General features: G+C 43.0%; 1 protein-coding gene and 1 pseudogene across 5 annotated transcripts in view; one reads left to right on the top strand and one right to left on the bottom strand.

The window, feature by feature from the left end:
- LOC122420604 (zinc finger protein 256-like) overlaps positions 1-22,131 on the top strand; it is a 28,384-nt gene that overhangs the window by 1,164 nt on the left and 5,089 nt on the right. The window contains exons 2-4 of one of the 5 annotated variants that reach the window (XR_006263326.1): positions 2,868-3,316; positions 3,522-3,604; positions 4,527-4,661. Coding sequence is in view for 2 of the 5 variants with exons in the window: in XM_043435900.1 (XP_043291835.1) it covers positions 2,270-2,293; positions 2,868-2,994; positions 4,527-6,211 (1,836 nt within the window). In the remaining 3 variants the exon portion in view is untranslated. The other 4 variants (XM_043435900.1, XR_006263324.1, XR_006263325.1 and 1 more) reach the window with 4 other exon arrangements.
- Positions 6,908-7,229, bottom strand: LOC122420400 (annotated as a pseudogene).

Here is a 22,131-nt window from a genome sequence, read left to right as displayed (position 1 = left end):
TCCCACATTGGACGCATTCCTTCCTCTTCACACAATTCTCAGGGTTAAAGAAGTGCTTATGGAACCTGAACAGGGAGGTAGGGGGTGTCCCGTTGCCTCACTCGCCCGCTGTCGCTCCCATGTTCCCTGGAGTTGTCGCCCCGATATGTTTAATGGGCTTCCTTGGTGGCTCAGCGTAGAGAATCTACCTGCAATGTAGGAGATACAGGAGACGCGGGTTTGATCCCTGGGTTGGGAAGATCCCCTGGAGGAGGGCATGGCAACCCACGGTATCCTTGCCTGGAGAATCCCAGGGACAGAGGATCCTGTTAGGATGGGGTTTCAGAGAGTCAGGCACGACTAAAGCGATTTAGCACACACTCACACAGGAGATGCTTAATGTCCTTTATCTCCTCCTTGAGTCCGAGGTTCCTGAAAAACGCCAAGCCTACCGTCCTAAGTCCATGCTAGAGGTTATATAGAGAGGTGTTCCCATTTCTGGCAGTCATGGTAAACGTGTGTAAGGTCAACCTAACCCAAGATGTGCAAATGCCTAGATTTAAAACTGAGCTCAGGAATATTCAGGACCCACAGGTCTCCTCTCTTTTGGGTAGGAATAAATAGCAGGTGGGTTGGTGTCAGGAGAGGAACAACTGCCTGAGATGTCAATTTTTGTGTTCTAGAGGAAACTAGAAGTTTGGGTCGTGGGATGGAGGTGATGTGATTAAGGTTTCATTTGGCTTTAGAGTGGAAAACTGTGGGCTTGAGAGAGGAAGAAGGACCATCATTGTGGAGGTTACTACCATAGCCCAGGTGAGGGTTAATGGAGCAGGGGCATGCCTTGGGAAATGTGGCTGTATTCTGGCTGCATGTTTTTATTTTTATTTTTTTGCCATCCCATGCAGCATGTGGGATCTTAGTTCTGCAATCCGTGATCTTGCATGTTCCTCCTGTGCTGGAAGCACAGAGTGTTAATGACTGGACCACCAGGGAAGTCCCTGGCTGCATGTTTTTAGAGGAGGCAGCTAGATTTTGTAAAGTGGGTGGTGAGGGAATGAAACGCAGGTACCAGAGATGAGCCCTGGCTTTGCAGCTGTAGAGATGGAAGCTGCATCAGTGGAGATAGCAGGTTGGTAGTAGGTGTAATATTCATTGTTTATCTGGAGCTTTGTTTTAACCATGTTAAGAATCAGATATTTTAGACACCAATGAGTGGAGGCATCAAATGAACATCTGATGTACAAGCTTGGAATTCTTGAGAGTGATTCAGGTTAGAGACATCTAAAATGTAACTACAGTGTAGACCAAACTGAATGACCTGTGTCTCAACATTTGGAAGAGGCAAGCTTCAGGTTGTGGTGCAGATCTTTTAGGGAGGAGGTATGGAAGAAGCGGGCAGAGGATTGGGTTTCTTGCTTGCTTCCATGTGTGATGGTGTCGTTTACTTCATAAATGTAAGTAAATGGCCAGGAAGTTTTGCTGTATGAGACAGGATAGTCTGGCAGGCAGCCAAAGCTTCCAAGAGAAGAGTTAACATGAGGTGGATGTAGAAGCAAGGGATAATTCATCCATATGGCACTCAGGCCAGAACTGGTACTTCTTTACCACTTTATCAGCTCACCAAGTTTTGTGAGAACTTTGGTGGTGCCTGGCGTGTTTCATTCAACCTAGTCATATGGCCACGAGCAATAAGGTCCTCTGTAAGAATCACTAGGCTTGGGGTAGGCAAGTAATGGGGCTGGAGTTTGAATGAGGGTAAGGGAACAGAGAAAGGTTGTCATTGCTGACTTACATCAAGGACCGCACAGAAGTACCATGGGACTATGTGTATCTGAGATCCACACACGGTTCTGTTGTTTTAAATCTGAGACAAGGATCAGAGTCAGCATGAGTAAGGCCCTTATAGATGATTTCTGATGCTGCCTTTGGGAATTGTTGAGAGTTCTGTAGTCATATTGGGTTCTGTTTGATTTTGCCATTTGTATTGTGGATACTGCCTGCCAAGTTGTGGTATAAGGCCTAAGTTCAATGTGATGTGCTTCTTTGACATTTGGTGAAACTTGGGTGCCTTCAAATGACCTGAGTGCAAGTTCCTCTCCTCACAGTGTTCCTGTGGATAACGTCTCTTAGCCTAACAACCATTTTTACAAAGGAAACCAGATACTTCTAGGTAGCACTAGCCCTCAGAATTATTCAAATAAGGCAGTCACATCCTCCTTGGAGCATCCAAACTCCTTCATCCCACAAAGATTCCTTTACACAGATCCTGATTGTGTTGTTTTTTTTTTAGAACTACTCCCTGTGGGCCTTTGTGGTGAGTGGTGAGTTTATGTGATTAATAAGCTACTGTCAGTTGCATTTGTCCAGTCTCAGGTGTCATGTGTTAGATCACCATCATAGCCCTATGCTGGGGTTAGGAGAAAGTCACTTAAATACAGATAAGGTGTGGGAAGGGTAAGGAGATGTCTGTGGTGTGGGAGAGTGAGGTTTTGGTGGCCATGGTCATGTATGGTTATGGGATACAGAGACTGAGGATGTGCAACCCAAGGAGTGATGTGTGCGTGAAGAGGGAGCATGTCTGATGCTGCTAACATGTCCAGGGCAATGCCCATACCAGGGAAAATTGCTTGTCAGCAGTGGGTGGATCCCTCTATGCCAGGCCTATAGTTGAGATATATGTTCATCCACCTGCCTCTTGTTCCTGGTGGTTATGCCTAGTGATCAATGAGCCTGTGGGGAGACAACCACACCAAGGTGCCAGGGTGTGATTGCTTCTCTGAATTGGAAGGGCTGGGTGATAGATAGTCAAAGGGTAGATGTGTGGGGAAATGGACTGCAGCTCTTCAGAAGTGTACTGTTTGTTGTTTCATCTGTCACCATCATGGCAGGTCAGTGTGAACTTTGAAGATGTAGCTGTGACCTTTTCCTGGGAGGAATGGGATCTCCTTGATGAGCCTCAGAGATGCCTGTACCGTGATGTGATGCTGGAGAACTTGGCACTTATAACCTCCCTGGGTAAGAACCTTAAACCTTTCCTCATGACCTGAGCTAGTCTCTGCACTTTCCTTTTCCCCAGAGACAAGCTTGTCCTTCTCATGTCAGGACCATGATCACTGCCTTTTTTTTCCCCAGTACTCTAGGTTGGTGCTGTGGTTGGTTGGGCTGAGGTATTTGCACTGCCATCTGTTTTCCTTGAAGAGTTCCCACATCTGCTACCCTGCAGCCTCCCCTGGAAGGATCCAGTGTCAGGAATCTTCCATTCAGCCTAATATATCCCACCATACTTGCCCTCTTCCTACTGGGTGACATCCAGATGCAAGTTATCTGTGCTCCTCAGGTTCTACTTCTTTCTTCTCATAAACATTTCCTTGTAACTGCCTTTGCTGGGAATTAATTCTCTGGTGTAGACCATGCACTTCTTGCAAGAACCTTTCCAAAGTTCTCTTAATAGTATTTAAATGTTTTCCTCTGGTTTATGATGTGATGAATATGGGTCAGCTTCTCCTGTGTGGTGTCGTTCCCCTTGTATTTGCATCATCCAGGTCCCATACACTTGTTCATTTTGGAAGTGGAGTGGGGAGCTCTTATTTGTCCACAAGCTGGATATGAATTTCAACTCAACCAGGTAGGCCCAGAGGGCTGCTGTACAGTATCACCCTGTGGGAGTGCATGATGCTAGTTCAAGTGATACCAGGAATTTGTTCTGTTCGACTTCAATTTTGATGGCTATTTCCAGGACCACACCTTATTTCTCCTTTTTTTTTTTTTCCTCCATTCTTAATAGTGCTGACTTAATTCTGCATTGTGGTTCTTCTACTTGTAGTCCAACCTGTGGCTAATCCTTATATCTCTGAATCTCTGTATCACCCATTTTCCTCCCTGCTTTATCTGTTCATTCTGTAACATTGGCCCATATATTTTCTATAATCAAACATATACCCATTCTTAAAATGTTCCTGACCAAAATCTACTTTTTTGCAGTCCTTTTTTCTTGGCTCTGGAAATGCTCATCTACATTGCAGTCATGTGTTACCAGCAGACACAGTCCTGCTGATGTTGTTTGTAACTAATTTATATTTTTTCCTTTTTTTTTTGTAATGGCTGCACTGGGTCTTCATTGTGGCACATGGGCTTCTCTAGGTTGCAGCTCATGGCCTTGGATGCCTGTGGCTTGTGGGATCTTAGTTTCCAAACTAGGGATCAAACCCATGTCCTCTGCATTGGAACGCAGATTCTTTACCACTTGACCACCAGGGAAGTCTCTGTAACTGATTTTTTAACTGTCAATAATTAAGTAATTTTTCACCCTGCTTTTCCTCTCTATGGCACATCACATGGTTATCTTTTTTCTCATGTGGTCTTCCCCCCATCCTGTGGCCTTTATAGCCCAGTATTGCTCATGATATTGTCATCAAGAAGCCAACTCCCTGTTCTTGTAAATAATCACACAGACTTATTCATGAGTTTATCAGACACACACTGATGTGTGGGCTTCCCCCTGCCCTACTAAAGTCAACATGTGCTTCATCAACATTTCTTGCTTTTAGGTTGTTGCCATGAAGTGGAGACCAAGAAGACTTCTTTTGAGCAAAATGTTTATTTTCAAAGAATGTCACAGATCAGGACTCCCAAGGCAGATCTATCCTCCAAAAAGGCCCACCCCTGTGAACTATGTGTCCAAATATTGACAGACTTTCTATACTTGGGTCAATGTCAAGGAATACATTCAAAGCAGAAATTACATAGGTCTGGGAAACAGTTGTATGTCAGCACAAACCTTCATCAGCATCAGAAGCAGTGCATCGGGGAGAAACTCTTCAGAAGAGATGTGGATAGAACTTCATTTGTGATGAACTGCAAATTCCATGTGTCAGGAAAGTCATTAGTTTTCAGGGTGGTTGAGAAGGACTTCTTGACCAGGTCTCAATTTCTCCAGCAATGGGCTACTGACACCTGGGAGAGGTCAAGCAGAACTGAGTGTGAGACAGCCTTTCAGAGGGGAAAAACTTATCCTAACTGGGGAGAAGTTAGCAAGAAGTCCCACCTCATTGTATACCAGAGAGTTCACACCAGGGAAAAGCCATATAAATGCAGTGAAAGTGGGAAGTCATTTAGCCGAAACTCTACGCTCCTTCAACATCAGAGAATCCACACTGGAGAAAGGCCTTATGAGTGCAGTGAATGCGTGAAAACTTTTAATCAACGTTCTGCTCTTCATCAGCATCAGAGACTTCACACTGGTTCAAGGCCTTATAAGTGCACTGATTGTGGGAAATCCTTTGCCGATAATTCCACCTTCATTAAACACAGGAGAATTCACACTGGAGAAAGGCCTTATGAGTGCAGCAAATGTGGGAAAGCATTTTCCCAAAGTTCTTCACTCCTGCGACATCAGAGTGTTCACACTGGGGAAAGGCCTTATGAATGTGGAGAGTGTGGAAAATCCTTTAGGCAAAAGCCCAACCTTATTCAACATTGGAGAATTCACACTAGAGAAAGACCTTTTAAATGTGAGAAATTATTTAGCAACAAGTCCCATCTCACTGAACACCAAAGAGTTCACACTAGAGAAAGGCCATATGAGTGTGGGGAATGTAAGAAATTCTTTAGCAAGAGGTCCCACCTTATTATACACCAGAGAGTTCACACCGGGGAAAGGCCATATAAATGCAATGAATGCGGGAAATCATTTAGCCAGAACTCTACGCTCCTTCAACATCAGAGAATCCACACTGGAGAAAGGCCTTATGAGTGCAGTGACTGTGGGAAAACTTTTAATCAACGTTCTGCTCTTCATCAGCATCAGAGACTTCACACTGGTTCAAGGCCTTATAAGTGCACTGATTGTGGGAAATCCTTTGCCGATAATTCCACCTTCATTAAACACAGGAGAATTCACACTGGAGAAAGGCCTTATGAGTGCAGCAAATGTGGGAAAGCATTTTCCCAAAGTTCTTCACTCCTTCGACATTGGAGAGTGCATGCTGGAGAAAGGCCTTATGAATGTGGAGAGTGTGGAAAATCATTTAGGCAAAGTTTCCCAAAGTTCTTCACTCCTTCGACATCACAGAGTTCATTGGAGAAAAATCTTACAAGTAAAGAAAATTTAAGAAGCTGGTTAGCCCAAACTGTTTTTCAACATCAGAGAACTCACACTGGATCAAAGCCATGTATGAGTGCCATGAATGTTGGAAGTACTTTGCAAAAAGCTTCAGATTCATTAAACACTTGAGTGTTCATACTGCAGAAAGGCATTATATTGTAGGAAATGTTTGAATTCCTTTACCTACAACTCTAGTCTCATAGAACACCATAATGTTCACACTGGATAATAGCCTTGCGGATGTGACTAATGTGGGAATTTTTTTTTTTTATCTGAAACTCTAGCCTCATTACATACTGGAGAGTTCACAAACGTCACTCTTATTTCATTGAATACCACAAAGTTCAGAAATGAGTTGTACAGGGATGAATTATTGGTCAGTATAACACTGGGGAGATCCCTTATGAGGGTGTTGACCTCATACATGCACTTATATTCCAGGTTTATGGGAGCTTCTGTTGTATGGAAGGTGTTCATAATGTACATTTTTGAACCACCCTGAGTCCAGGGAAGAACACTTTGATGTTGTCCCATTTATGGGAGCCTTTGTAATAAGTCTGAGCACTCTTTCCTTTCTAATTCTTTTGATGGGTTACATCTCTGAGTTGACCTATTTTTGTCCTAGGCTACTCTGCTGGTGACTTGCCAACGGAGCCTACTTTTCTCAGTGTCTATTGTGACTCCTGTGATGAGATTTTCCTCCCCTTCATGCCTCAAGCCCAGGAATAGTCTGCATCCCATTGTACTGGTTTGTGTGAAAAATGAAGACCTTACTCTTTTTTTTTTAACAGCTCAGCTTTTTATTGAATATGTTACTAAAGAGGTTTAGTAAAAAAGGCCAAAGCCCATGTCATCATCAGATTCTTCTTTCTTTGCTTTTACTTTCTTCTCCTCAGCTGGGGCAGCAGTGGTGGATGGGGCAAGACCTCCTGCTGGTGCAGCACTAGCTGCTGGGGCAGGTCCACCAGCCCCCACATTGCAGATGAGGCTTCTGATGTTGACATTGGCCAAAGCCTTTGCAAACAAGCCTGGCCAGAAAGGCTCCACATTTACACTGGCTGCTTTAATGAGGGCATTGATTTTATCCTCCATGACCATGCAGAATGAGGGCAGAGTAGATGCAGGTGAGCTCTGAGATGGAGGCCATGGTGAGGACGAGTGCTAGATGGGGGCTGCCAGGCACGGTGCTAGTCACCGGATGAAGTGAGGGCCTCATCCCCAAATGGCAGCTTCCTCAGAAGAACCGAGCACCTTAGCAGCAGAGGAGGAAAAAGCAAGACCTTACTCTTTAAGTCCCTTCAATCTTGGGATTTTATTCACTGTGGTGACTTGAAAACAACTGGGTTCTAGCAGCAATCAGGGTTGAAAAGCTTTTTTGTGGAATTGCACGCTCTGTGCCTCAGAGAGAACAGTATGCTGTGAGTGTACCTCTCTCTAGTTTTGTCCTAGTTGCCATTGCTGCCCAGGGCCTCCAAGAAAAGACTGCAGGGATTTGTGGTTCTTTTTTGCAGCCTGGATGCATTGGTATTTTGTTGGTTCAGATGTCAGTCTTTAGATGGGCAGTTGTGATACCTTTGCTGCTTCCTAAATCAAGGAAATTTTCTTGTTCACGGAGGTTATGGATTATGTCCAGTCAGTAAGAGAAGACTGTTCCCTAGGTCCTGCAGTGGAGCCATGTATCCTCATGTCTAGAATTCGAGATAGTGGCAGCATAGATTATACAGTCGTACAGGCAGGGGGAATCACCTGTTAAAGGAACACTGGATCTGTAGGGAGGGGAAAAGACTGCCACAAGTTTGTGGAAATGTGCCTGTACTGAAGGGGCCTCTGCAGTATTCCAGTTACTAGCTGTGAAGGATGAGCCAGTGCAGAAATTGTCATGGCATCCAGAACTATGTCTTGTATAGGGAGGCTGTTGTGAGATGAAAAAATTATCAGTGGTTTTGTGCCGGGGTCCAGCCCCAGCAGGATCCAGGGGAACCCTCAGGATGAACAGCGTCGGCGAGAGAGAGACACGTAGGACCAGCCTTGATAGGGCCAAGTCTGCTAGGGAGAGAGAGAGAGAGAGAAAGAAAGAGACCAGACCAGGAATATGCAGCAGAGTCTGGCAGTTGCTTTATTTTTCACTGTAGCCTTTATACCCTAAGTTGGTACATTTCTAAGGGGCAGATAAGCATACAGACTTAGTTTAACATTATATCAGCTTGTCCTTCACGAAACCAGGTGTGCTCTGTATATTTTTGTTTATGAGAGTCTTTTCCCATAGATTTTTTGTACATTATCTTCTGGCCTTGAGGTTAGCAGAAAACAGAAAATTGGCAGTCTCATGGTACAGCAAGTTGTAACATAATAGACATACAATCCTGTTGACATAAAAGTCAGTCTTTTTGCAGAAACTCTCAGCTAAATTTATCTAAAAAGTTTAACACACAAAGACTCTGTGGCTCTGGTGAGGCAGCCCCTGATTAGCGCTCTTGGTTAAAATTAACAATTATCTTATTGTTTTTACACTAGGGCTAAACTCTTATTTTACTATATCTTTAACTGTATTAACAATAGTGTCCACTGCACAACCTCAGCACATTAACATCAATCAAACGTTGATCTAATAACAACTTTTAAAACAATATTTTTTGTATTCTCTAATAGGGCTTCTTCACCCTCAAAGGGCTCTGTGCCTATTAGGGCCTTTTTTATGGTTAATCTCTATATATAGTATCTTTTGGCTTTCAGGCCTGTTGACAATTTATGGTTTGCACCTGGTGCAACTTTAAGCAACTTCAGTAGCCGACCCTGTCTTTCTTATAATTAATCTATTTTCTTTCTAAGAAGCGTCATCTCTATGGGAACTAGATAGGATTACATTTTCACAGAACAGAAATGCAAAGGATTGCAAAAACAGCAGATATGGCACAAAATAGGCTCTTAGTCCAAAAGTTAATTACCTGCAAGAAGTCACCAGCTAATCTCTATCTAAACTATTTTCTATTAGGCGTATATGCGGCTATAATATTTGTGGGGCTTTTTTCACCCCGCAAAGGGGCCTATGCTTAATAGTTTCTTTTGTTAGCGTACTATGTTTAGGATGTTTAGAACAATCATGAGCATTTTGTGCAATAAGAGCACACATTTATCAAACAAGCCAGAATGCCAGCAAAAGGGTTTGAATTGAAGCATTTCCTTCATCCCTGGCCACTTCATAGGGTACCAGCGTCCAGGAGATTTATTAGTTAGGGTTTTAAGTTGGTCCTCACTCAGTGAAAGAGGAGCAGGAGAGCTCTCGGCAGGCAACACAAGAATCCGCAGCAGGGCAAACAAGAACAACAGCAGAAAAGGGGGGAGGATATAGGGTAGGGTAGAGGCCGAGGCCAACCTGGAGGGTCCCTTATCCTAGACGGCCTTGCCTGTCAGGTATTTTCCTCATGATCTCGTCATGGATGGGGTCTCGGATGGCCTTGCCTGCCCGGTATTTTCTTCATGACCTCGTCATGGGCGGTACCTCCCATAATGGCTCCCGACAGTTTTGTAGTGTCTATGTGATTTCACTTCAGATGTGTTGCTGTGCAGGAAAATGAGGATAGTGAGGATGTGCTATCCCCACTGTAGACCACCCTGCATTCCTATTGAATTTTGGGGGGATTTCCTAGCAATTCAGTAGTTAGGGTTTGGCACTTTCACTGTTGAGGGCTTGGGTTCAGTCTCTGGTACAAGCTGCAACCAAAAAAAAAATATTAAAAAATTCTTTGGGGAAGTTTCTGTTTTTTTCCTAACAAAAAAAGATGGTGAAACAGCAAAAACTTATGTTGGAATTTTATTCATTTTTCAGTGATGTGACCTCTCTGCTATAAAAATAATTGTTCTTTAATGTGGGAGTATTTCATAAACACTTTGTGTACTGTACACAATGCAGTAGCCACATACAGCATATACTTTTAAAGTTTAGTCATTAATATTCTTGCTCACTTAAAAAAATTTTTTATTATAGTATGTGCCAGTCTATGCTGTACAGCACAGTGACTCAGTTATATGCATATATACATTCTTTTTTTTTAAAATATTCTTTTCCACTATGGTTTATCACAGAGTATTCAATATAGTTCCGTGACCTTGTTTCTTGATTAGTTCTTAAATCTAGATACTCAACATTTTTAAGCCATGATTTGTAGCTCTGAATAAATAGGCTTTGAGTGTTCTCATTTGGTTGGCCATCTTTATTTCCACAAGTCTAGGTAAGTGTAGTCAAAATTCTATGTTATGAATTGATTTGAAATAGTTTTTGACTATGTGATTATACAAGTATTCACTTTATACAGCATTTAGTTTGTTGTATTTCATTTTCCATTTTAGGTTATTGACATTTTAGCAACAAATGGATCTAAGATGATGCCTTAACCAACATCTTTCAAGGAGGCATTGTTAGTCAAAATTGCATTTGGAAGCTTCATCACACCATGCATGGAAAGTGGTCCATTGGTTAATCAGAACTTTCTTTTGCTTGTGAGTAAACAATACTGTAGGATCCACTTAGGGGCACTTGGCTATAGATAATTTATGAATAAGTTAAAGCTTTCTCACTGGTGAAACCACCTAAATCCTGCCCCCTTTGTGTTACTTGCATCCCACCTTTCTTTTCTTTTCCTCTTCTCTGATAAGCTGGTTGAAGTAGCTCAGTGTCCTTTTTGTGTGTGTGTGCTGAACCATGTGGCTAGCTAGATCTTAGTTCCTTGACCAGGGATCAAACCTGTGCCCCCTGCAGTGGAAGCAAGTCTTAATCACTGGACCACCAGGGAAATGCCACTCAGTGTCCCCTGAATTTGCAATTTCCACATGGAGGAAACCCTCCATGTACATTCAGCATGGTTGTGTTCAAATCTCTGGCATTGTCAAAGACTTCCTAAATCCCAGGTTGGAAAAGTTTATTAGAACATTCATTTCTCTTCTGTGTGCACACAGTCCAGGCAACTTGTGACTGAGACAAGAAAAACAACATTGGTTGAAAAATCTTAGACCTTTCCTGAAAAGGGTTTGAATATTAATAAATCTTGTAGACTTTAAAGGTTAAAAATAATACAAACCCCCCTTTAAAAAAAGTTTTTAAAAAGGACACTAGAAAATGTAAGAAATTATACTAAGCTAGTAAAGGAAAGATAAATATTAGGCTTATAATGGTTTGGATGGAGTCAGCACATTACATTGCTAAACATAATCTTGCTCAAAGTTGTTTTCTCAAAGAAAAGTTTAAAAGGTATAATTTTTAATAATGTTTTCCCCTTATAGGTTACCAGGTGAGAAGAAACAGGAGACTGTCAGAGCTTTTACATAATTTGAAGTGTCTTTAAGCATTTGATTTGTGTATATAGATATTTATAAATTATATTTTTGAAAGTTTCTACAGTAGCCCTACCAGGATGACTTTTTGAACAAATAACACTTCATAATTTTAATTTTAAAACAAAAACAACATTTTCTACCATGGAAAAAATATTATCACATTATTGTAATTTATAAAGACTAAAATTTAGTATCTAAAGATTTGAAATTTATGAATATACTCCACTGGGTTTATGGGTCAGCTAACTTGTTAATATTTCCACAAATAATTATATCTGCTCAGTTCAGCATCTTAATGAGAAGTGCCCTTCATTCTCTTTCCACCCTTTATCTCAGCTTCCTGAATGCTCACACCCCTTCACATACTTGTCCTTCATATGTACTTTTCTCTCTCTGGAATATTCTTCCCAACACTCTACACTTAGTAAATCACAAAAAAATAATCATTGCAAACATTTAAAAAATAGCTTCAGAGGATTTTCCCAGAGACTTTAGGTAAAATTCACTGGAGTGGTGGTATGGCTGTTTCTCCTTGTCCTGAGCTATGTAAGAGGTGTAAGGACAATGCTTTCCTCCCAGAGGAAATAAATGAACCATAGTTGATCAGATGTTTTACACCTGGTTTGTGCTTATGATGAATGGCATCTGTCATTATTCCTGTTTTCTTGCCAGAAAAAAATCCCATGGACAGAGGAGCCTGGCTTAGTGACTAAACAGCAACAACAATAGAACCTTTCATCTTGAGCTTCCCTGATGGCTTAGTGGTAAAGGATCCTAATGTGATGCAAGAGACTTGGGTTGAGAAGACCCCTTGGAGAAGGAAATGGCAACCCATTCCACTATTCTTGCCTGGGAAATCCCAGGGACAGAGGAACCTGGTGGGCTACATTCCATGAAGTATCAAAAGGGTCGGACATGACTTTCTGACTTAACTTAGATCTTGAGGTACAAAGACATTATGCAGTAGTTGCAGAATGTGAGCTCAGTAGTTGTGGTGCACAGGTTTACTTTCACTGAGGCACATGGAATCTTCCCAGACCAGGGATCGAACCTGTGTCTCCTGCATTGCTAGGTGGATTCTTTTTTTTTTTGGTAGGTGGATTCTTAACCACTGCTCCACCAGGTAAGTCCCAAGAACCCTTACATTTTAAAAACAGTCTGAAGAGTTTATACATTAAAATACATGCTATCTGGGATTCAGTTCACTTCAGTCGCTCAGTCGTGTCCGACTCTTTGCAACCCCATGAACCGCAGCATGCCAGGCCTCCCTGTCCATCACCAACTCCCGGAGTTTATCCAAACTCATGTCCATTGAGTCAGTGATGCTATCCAAGCATCTCATCCTCTGTCGTCCCCTTTACAGGTGAAATAATATAGTAAGGTGCATGGGGTAGATGAAACGACCAACCATGAAATAGCAAATAGTGCTGAAATATTGCAAAACACTGCAGCCATTGTCGCATGTCAAAATGGCATTTGTTTTGTTCTCTTTTTTGAAATTGACATCAGATTCGGAAAGGAATTGAATATATGTGAGAATATGAAGTAAGATAAATAGATGAAAGTATTGCTCAATGAATTGGACAGAGTCAATTTGGTTCAGTTCAGTCGCTCAGTTGTGTCTGACTCTGCAACCCCATGGATGGCAGTGTGCCTGGCCTCCCTGTCCATCACCGACTCCTGGAGTTTACCCAAACTCATGTCCATTGAGTCAGTGATGCCATCCAACCATCTCATCTTCTGTCATCTCCTTCTCCCGCCTTCAATCTTCCCCAGCATCAGGGTCTTTTCAAACGAGTCACCTGTTCACATCAGGTGGCCAAAGTACTGGAGCTTCAGCATCAGTCCTTCCAATGAATATTCAGGACTGATCTTCTTTAGGATGGACTGGTTGCATCTCCTTGCAGTCCAAGGGACTCTCAAGAGTCTTTTCCAACACCACAGTTCAAAAGCATCCATTCTTCAGTGTTCAGCTTTCTTTATAGTCCCAACTCTCACACCCATACATGACTACTGGAAAAACCATAGCCTTGACTAGATGGACCTTTGTTGGCAAAGTAATGTCTCTGCTTTTTAGCATGCTGTCTAGGTTGGTCATAACTTTTCTTCCAAGGAGTAAGCGTCTTTTAATTTCATGGCTGCAGTCATCATCTGCAGTGATTTTGGAGCCCTCCAAAATAAAGTCTGCCTCTGTTTCCACTGTTTCCCCATCTACTTGCCATGAAGTGATGGGACCGATGCCATGATCTTAGTTTTCTGAATGTTGAGTTTTAAGCCAACTTTTTCCACTCTCCTCTTTCATCAAGAGGCTCTTTAGTTCTTCTTCACTTTCTGCCATAAGGGTGGTGTCATCTGCATATCTGATGTTATTGATATTTCTCCCAGCAACTATAAAGGCAGGATTTCTGTTGTCTTGGGAATCGTTGTCAGAGACCTATCTTTGTATTCCTTCCTCAAGGTGGCGCAGCATCCTTTTCCTTATCTACACTTTTGTGTACTTGTCTATATCAAACAGATGTACAGTGCACTATTGTTTATTAGCTTCAGTTACCAGTGCCTCCATTCTGTGTCTAAGTGACTCGGCTTAGGTCATTTGGGTTTTTTGTTTGGTTGGACGTGCTGTGAGATTTGTGGGACCTTAGTTCCCTCATCAGGGATTGAATCACGCCTCCTGCCGTGAAAGGGAGGAGTATTAATCACTGGACCGCCTGGGAAGTTCGGGGATGCATTTGGATTGATGGATTTGAGAGCATCTGGAAAGGTACTCGTAGCCTCTAGGAACACGCTGAGCTTCGAAGAATTTGAAAAACTGTCTCCAAACACTTGGGTGATCAGTTACAGATAGTAATCCTCAAACATCTGAATGCATTCTCTTTAAGAAGCAACGCCCCACCTCAGTCTCTGGACTTAGGTTGTTATTTTAGCAAACCTCACAGTGTAGCTTCGCCTTTTCTCCTGCACGTCAGGGATAACTCAAACGACCTTGGCTCGTGGATCTGTGGGAAATACATTACCCAGGCGGCTGTGCAATGGGTGGCTGCGACGATCAGCCAATTAAGACGAAAAGAAGCCGCATTTTCTTGTGAAGCAATAATGTCTGGGCGGGACTTCCGGTGGCGACGCTATGAGCGTTATTTTGAATGTGCTCGAGTTTTTTCATAATTCAAGCGCTTCGGTTACTCGTGCTGGGAAGCGGGGATGAGACTGAGAAGGTACCAGCTGCAGAGAGGCGGGTGTGAGGCCCGGTGACGCCGCCCAGGGTGTGCCGCGCCAAGACTGGGAGAGGCCCCGCCGGGCGGGGTACTGCAGCCGCTCCCGGTCCCGCTCCGCCCACAGAGTCCGATGGCGGCGGCACTAAGGGACCCGCCTCAGGTAAACGCTGGTCCCCGTGGGCCCTCACCGCCCTCACCCCACCAGACACTAAAGCCCCGAGCGTCGGGGGGCGTCGGGGGCGCCTGTTCACGTGCCCGCAGCCCAGTCCCCGGGATCCAGGCCGGTGAGGCCGACTTGGGTGGGGCTCTGTGTCTGTGAATGCGCGTGGGAGAGGGTGACGGGCGGAGGGACCTGCAGGCTCAGAGATTTAGAGGTGGTACTGATCAGGGACTTAGGTATAGCAATTCTCCACCCTCCTAGCAATTTCTGCTAGGAGCAAGTTGCAGCTAGGCCAGTCAAGGTTGCAGTGTTGCTGCGAGAAAGGTTGGCCATTTATGGAAACTTCCTGGCAGTCCAGTGGTTAGGATTCCGCCTCTCATGGCCGAGGGCCCCGGTTCAATCCCTGGTTGGGGAACTAAGATCTGACAAGTCCCACCGTGCGGCCAGAAAAAAGAAAGGACCGTTTATTTCATAGGTAATAGAGGGTTTGAATCCCAAGCGGGAAGTGATCGCATGCAGACCAAAATAGGCTCCCTCTGACTGCAGAAAAGAAAACAAACTAGGAGAGGGAGGAAGGAGACAGGAAGCACAGAGGTATTAATTGTAATCGCCTAGGTGTGTATTGATGGACCAGAGCGACTACCTTGGATGTGTGAAAAGTGATTGAATTCTGGATCAATTTTTTGAGAAGGTGTTATCGAAATCGCAAGTCCTTGTGCCCCACACACAGTCAGGCCCATCAATACTAAAACAGAGTTTGGAACAGAGGTTTATTGCAGATTTGTACAAGGAGATGGGTGGCTCATGCCCTATGAGCCCCAAAATTACTGAAAGCTTTCAGCAAGGCCCTTTAAAAGCAAAAGTTGAGGTATGGGCGTAGTTAGTTGTAGATTTCTCATGTCAGATCCTTTGATCTTGGCATCAGCTCATGGTCAGGTAAGGAAGTTCCTGTAAGTCTCTACCAGATGAATGTTATTCTTTGTCCTGACAAGAAAGGGCAAAGTCCCAAGGCACAACTTTCACCCCCCAATGTCCCAGTCCTAGCTAAGAGGAGGCAGATTGCAGTTGGCAGCTCCTTCAAGGCCAGGTCCCCAGACTTGCCCAGCTGTCATCCCTGAGGGAGCCAGGCACCCAACCCAACTGGCCCTCAGTCTCCTCAGTTCAGTTCAGTTGCTCAGTCGTGTCTGATTCTTTGCAACCCCATGGATTGCAGCACGCCGGGCTGCTCTGTTCATCACCAACTCCCAGAGCTTACTCAAATTCATGTCCATTGAGTCAGTGATGCCATCCAGGCATCTCCTCCTCTGTTTTCCCCTTTTCCTCCTGCCTTCAGTCTTTCCAGCATCAGGGTCTTTAACAGTGAGTCAGTCTTTCGCATCAGGTGGCCAAAGTATTGGAGTTTCAGCTTCAGCATCAGTCCTTCCAACAAATATTCAGGACTGATTTCCTTTAGGATTGACTGGTTTGATCTTCTTGCTATCTAAGGGACTCTCGAGTCTTCTCCCAACACCGCAGTTCAAAAGCATCAATTCTTCAGCACTCAGCTTTCTTTATAATCCAACTCAGACTCCTCAGGCTGCCCAAAACTGGGAAACCAATTCTCACAGACTGCAAACCATGCAAACAGCCACTGCTGTTACATCGCAGAGACAGGGATGGGAGAGAGGTTCACTACTGCCTCAAGGCCTGGGCCATGGCTAGTAGAGGGCCTTATGAGGGCCCTGAAGCCCTGCAGGACATAATCCCCAGCCTGTTTCCTGGACTCTTCAGGTGACCCGCTGGCCTAAGCATGGTTGCGCTGGAGGGTCTCCAGGAGAAGGCCTGAATCTCCCTCTTAGCTCACTCTCCACCTGATGATCACCACACCACTGACCCTTGACTGAATCACTTCCCTAATGGTCACTCATTGACAGTTGGTTGCTTGTGGGGAGGGTCCTCTGCAGCACTGACCAATGGCTGAGCAAGACTTGTTGCCTAGTTACAGGGTGTGGAGTAATGAGGCACAGCCATGGCTGCCTGCTAAGGGCTGTTCTCATCCTGTTCTGTTACAAAGGGACATATAAAATTGTGGGTGTTGTTGATGACAAGAGAAAAGCAATTGTAAGTGATGACCCTTGGGATTTTGGCCCTAGTAGACAAAAGGATGGAAGACCCATCAACTGGATGGGGACCTTAGCATCAGGTTAATTTTCCTTGGAAATATTATGAGTTTGTTTTGGCTCTCTGAAGAGTCTGAAATGTTTCAGAGAAGACTGAGTGTAGGCAACATGGGCATTTGACTAGGCAGGTCTGGAAAACTGGGGAACCTGTTCAGGAATGGAAATTTTCAAAAGTGATGACCATTGTGTGGACACAGGTGGAGCTGTGGATCACATTTTGGGGGGAATGCAGGTTATAGTGGCCATGATTATTAGTAGGTCAGAAAGACTAGGGTGTGTGCTAAGGAGTAGTTCTTTTGCTCAGGGTTTGTACGGCATTGCAAACCCAAGTGAAGTAGAGAAGTAGCAGTGGGACCCATGTAAAAGAGGTCAACTTGGCAGGTAGCCAAGGCTTCAGTGAGGTGAATGGAGTCTGAGATATGGCTGAGGAAACCCAGGAGTAATTGAGACAAGAAGGCAGTAAGGCTGGGGCTGCTTCTCATTTAGTACTATATGACTTCTCCAGAATGTTGCAATGAACTTTGACAGGATCTGGGATGTTTTAGTCTTGCTAGTGGATAAGGTCTGGGGCCGATGTCATTTGTGAGTCACTATGACTGGAGGGGAGATTTTTAGGGCTGGATTTTTTTTTACAAAGGTTGAGTGGAGAGAGGAGCGTTGTGGCTGTTGAAGGGGCAAAGCTGGCAGTAAAGAAGTTGAAGAGAGTTATGGGAATGTGAAAATCATGTGTGGTTTTAGGGTGGTGAATGTTGAAGGAAGGACTGGCAGCAGGTGGCAAGATCTTCTAAGCAGCATGTTGCTTAGTCTGGTGTCAGATCCATCAGAGGACTGGGGTTGTAGTGAATCTTCTTTTAATTTCTAAAGCAATCTCTGGATGCCAAGCACCAGGTGTGCATGTATGTTCAGGAAGAATTCTGTGGTGTGGTGCAGGGAGATGTCAGTGCTATGGAAGTGCAACTGTAGAGTCTGAAATTGTGAGAGAAGTGCTACCTACAGAATGATGTGCCCATTGAGAGGAAGTGTGAACTGATGGCCTCAGGTTCCTGATGTTGAGTATTTACAGGTGGAGCATGAGCTTATCTTTGGCTGTGTCTGGAATCCCACATTTTGGGAGACTCTAGGGGAATTGCTTGACTGGAGGGACAGGACATTGCACGCCAAGCCCAGAGTTTAGATGGCATCTGTGTGCACAAAATTCTGGAGAAGCCTTGTAGTACCGCTCCCCGCACCCTGCCCAGTTACTGCTGAGGGCTGAACACAGTGAGTAAAGCGGCTGGTGAAGAGAGAGAAGGCATCAGTGGCACCAGTGGAGGATGGGAATGGCATAGGTGTTTGGAGAGATGTGTTGTGGATTCTTAGAGAGAGAATGTTCAAGGTTTCATTTGTCCCCTTCACCACAGGGTAGTGTGACCTTTCCAGATGTTGCTGTGTACTTCTCCTGGGAGGAATGGAGGCTCCTTGATGAGGCTCAGAGACGCCTGTATCTGGATGTGATGCTGGAGAACTATGCACTTATATCCTCACTGGGTAAGACCTTCAGCCTCCCTACTGACCTGGGCTGGCCTCTGTATTCTGCCTCACGCCCCAGAAGGTGCTCTGTCCTCACATGTAGGCACTGCTTCCTTCCCCAGTGTTCTGGGTAGTTGTGGTAATTAGGGCTGGGGTGTTTGCACTGCCCTTTTTTCTCCTCTACAGCCCTAATACCTGCTATACTGAACTGTCACAGGGAAGGATATGTGGTTCATAGTCTTGCAATAAGGCCTTTGGGTGCAGCTTGCTTGCCCTTTCCCTTAATGGGTCAGTGTGTCCAGATCCATGCAGTTTCTGTGGCCCCTCCTTTAGCTGACAATTCTGTTTCTGCTTGTTTATGGAATTGCAGCCATTGTCATGGGGACTATTTACATGAGCATTGGCTACTATTGATCTCTCTCCTATATAGTTCTTTTTATGATGTTTGGACCTCTTATTTCCATTTCATCCTGTCGTCCCAACTTTATTGAGGTATAACTGATAAAATTGTATGTACTTAATATATATAATGTGATGATTTGATATATATATATATTATGAAACAATTATCACCATGAAATTTATTAACACGCCTATCACCAGACATAACTTTTTTCTTTTATGTGTGTGAGAATACTTAGGATTTGTTAGCAAATTTCCGGTATACAATACAATATTAATGACTATAGTCACTATTCTGCACTTTTGGTTCTTAGAACTTACTCATAACTGGAAGTGTTTTTGACCATCTCCCTGTTTTTCTAGCTCTCAATATTTGGCATTCTACTTTATGCCTCTCTAAGTTTGACTTTTTTAAAGATTCTATATTTAATACACTATTTGTTCATCGCTCTGTGGCTTATTTCATTTAGCATAATGTCCTCTAGGCTCCTGATTTTTACAAGTGGCAGCTTTTCCTTTTTCTTGTCCAAATATTCCTGCACACATAATCGTGGGAAAGTTGGTGCATGTTTGTGTGTATACCGTATTTTCTTTATCACTTCATCCAGTAATGAACACTTTAGAATGTTTCTGTATCTTGGCTCTTTTGAATAATGCTGCAATGAATATGCACGTGAACCTGTTTCATGAAGATACTGGTTTTGTTCCTTGGGATATATACCCAGAAGTGGGTGTGTTTGATCATATGGTAGTTCTACTTTCAATATTTTGATGAATATTTGTGGTATTTTCCATTACTATGTTAATTTACATTCTTTGCAACCATGTGCAATGGTTCCCCTTTCTGTGTATCCTTGCTAGCATGTTACCCCTCATTTAAAAAAAAAAAATTATTTTTGGCTGCACTGAGTTTTTGTTGCTGTGTGTGAGGTTTCTCTAGTTGAGGTCAGTGGGGGCTACTCTAGTTGTGATGCATGGGCTTCTTTTTTTTTTTAATTTTATTTATTTATTTTAATTGGAGGCTAATTACTTTACAATATTGTAGTGGGTTTTGCCATACATTGATACGAAGCAGCTATGGGTGTACATGTGTTCCCCATCCTGAACCCCTCTCCTTTCTCCCTCCCCATCCCATCCCTCTTGGTTATCCCAGTGCACCAGCCCTGAGCACCCTGTCTCATGTATCAAACCTGGACTGGTGATCTATTTCACATATGGTAATATACATGTTTCAGTGCTGTTCTCTCAAATCATCCCACCCTCACCTTCTCCCACAGAGTCCAAGAGTCTGTTCTTTACCTCTGCGTCTCTTCTGCTGTCTCACATATAGGGTCATCGTTACCATCTCTCTAAATTCCATATATATGCGTTAATATTACTGTATTTGGTGTTTTTCTTTCTGACTGACTTCACTCTGTATAATAGGCTCCAGTTTCATCCACCTCATTAGAACTGATTCAAAGATGCATGGGCTTCTTATTGCAGTGGCTTCTTCTGTTGTGGAGCACAGGCTGTAGGGCAAGTGGGCTTCACTAGTTGTGGCGCATGGGCTCAGTTGCCCTGCAGCATATGGAATCTTTCTGCACCAGGGATCAAACTTGTATCCCTTGCATTGGCAGTTGGATTCTTTACTACTGGACCACCCTGGGGGGCCGGGGGGGCCTTTTTTATTTTCTTAAAAATTCATTCATTTTTGGCTGTGCTGCGTCTTCAAGCAGGTCAACTTAGTTGCTTGATCAGGGATTGAACCTGGGTCATCGCAGTGAAAGCACTGAGTCCTAACCATCAGATCTCTAGGGAATTCCCCTAGCTTTTTTTTTTTTTTTTTTTGAGTTTTTTTGTTTATTTTATAATAATCCTTTGGCTATTTGCTAAGTTTTGTGGTTTTATATATAAATTGTCAGATTTTTTGTTCTGTTTCTGTGAAAAATGTCCTTGGGATTTCTATTGAGATTGCATTCAATCTGTAGGTTGCTTTAGGCAGTATGGACATTTTAATAATGTTAATTCATCCAGTCAGTGAGCATGTAATATCTTTCCGTTTGTATCTTTTTCAGTCTTTCAACAATGTCTTTGAGTTTTTCATGTATAGGTCTTCATCCTTCTTGGTTAAATATTCCTAGGTATTTTTTTTTGTTGAAATTGTAAATGGGATTGTTTTAATTTTTTTGCTAGCTCACTATTCAGGTTTAGAAATTGAACTGTTTTTTGTATGTTGATTTTGTACCCTGCAACTTTGTTGGTTATTTCTAATAGATTGTTGGTGGAGTCCTTCAAGTTTTCTATGTGTGAAACCATGATATCTGCAAATAGTGAAAGTTTTACTTCTGCCTTTCCATTTTGGATGCCTTTTTTCCCCCTTGCCTGACTGTTCTTTGCTAGGACTTTCGATGTTACATCAAATAAGGGTGGAGATAGTGGACATCCTTTTCTTGTTCCTGATTTTAGAGAGATAGGTTTTGACATTTCACTATTGAGCTTAATGTCATCTGAAGGATTTGCCATCTATGACTTTTATTATGTTGAGGTATGTTCCTTCTTTACCGACTTAATTCAGAGTTTTTATCATAAATGGATGTTTAATCTTGTCAAAGGCATTTTCTGTATCTATTGAAGTGATCATATGGTCTTAATCCTTCATTTTGTTTATGTGGTATATCACATTGATTGATTTGTAGATGTTGAACTATTCTTGCATCTCTGGACTAATCGTGATGTATGATTCTTTTAATGTGGTGTTGTATTTGGTTTACTAGTATTTTGTTGAGAATTTTTGCATCTGTGTTTATCAGAGATGCTGTCCTATAATTTTCTCTGTGTTGTCTTCATTTTGTTTTGGTGTCTGGTGATGTTGCCATTGTAAAATGAACTAGGAAGCATTCCTTGCTCCAATATTTTGGAAGAGTTTGAAAAGGGTAGGTATTTAATCTTTTTTGAATTTTTGGTAGAAGTCACCTGTGAAGCCAAAATTGTTATTTTCCTATATATGCATACAGTAAGCAGTTATTGCTCTAAGTTTCCCTCTTTGAACTACTAAGGTATTTTTTTATTTCTTTTGAGATCCATTATTTTTCCATGATTCTGTTGTTTAATTTCCACATGTTTGTGAATTTTCCCAGTTTCCTCCTTGTTACTGATTTCTTGCTTCAATCCATTGTGGTCAGCAAAGATAGTTTATATTATTTCAATCTCCTTAAATTTGTTACACCTGGTTTTATAACCTATAACATATGATCTGCTCTGGGCAGTGTTCTGTATGTAGTTGAGGAGAATGTG

This window comes from Cervus canadensis, chromosome 18, assembly GCF_019320065.1.
Source record: "Cervus canadensis isolate Bull #8, Minnesota chromosome 18, ASM1932006v1, whole genome shotgun sequence".
NCBI classification, from domain to species: domain Eukaryota; kingdom Metazoa; phylum Chordata; class Mammalia; order Artiodactyla; family Cervidae; genus Cervus; species Cervus canadensis.
Note: the sequence above shows the minus strand (reverse complement) of the source record. Positions and strands in the feature narration are given on the sequence as shown.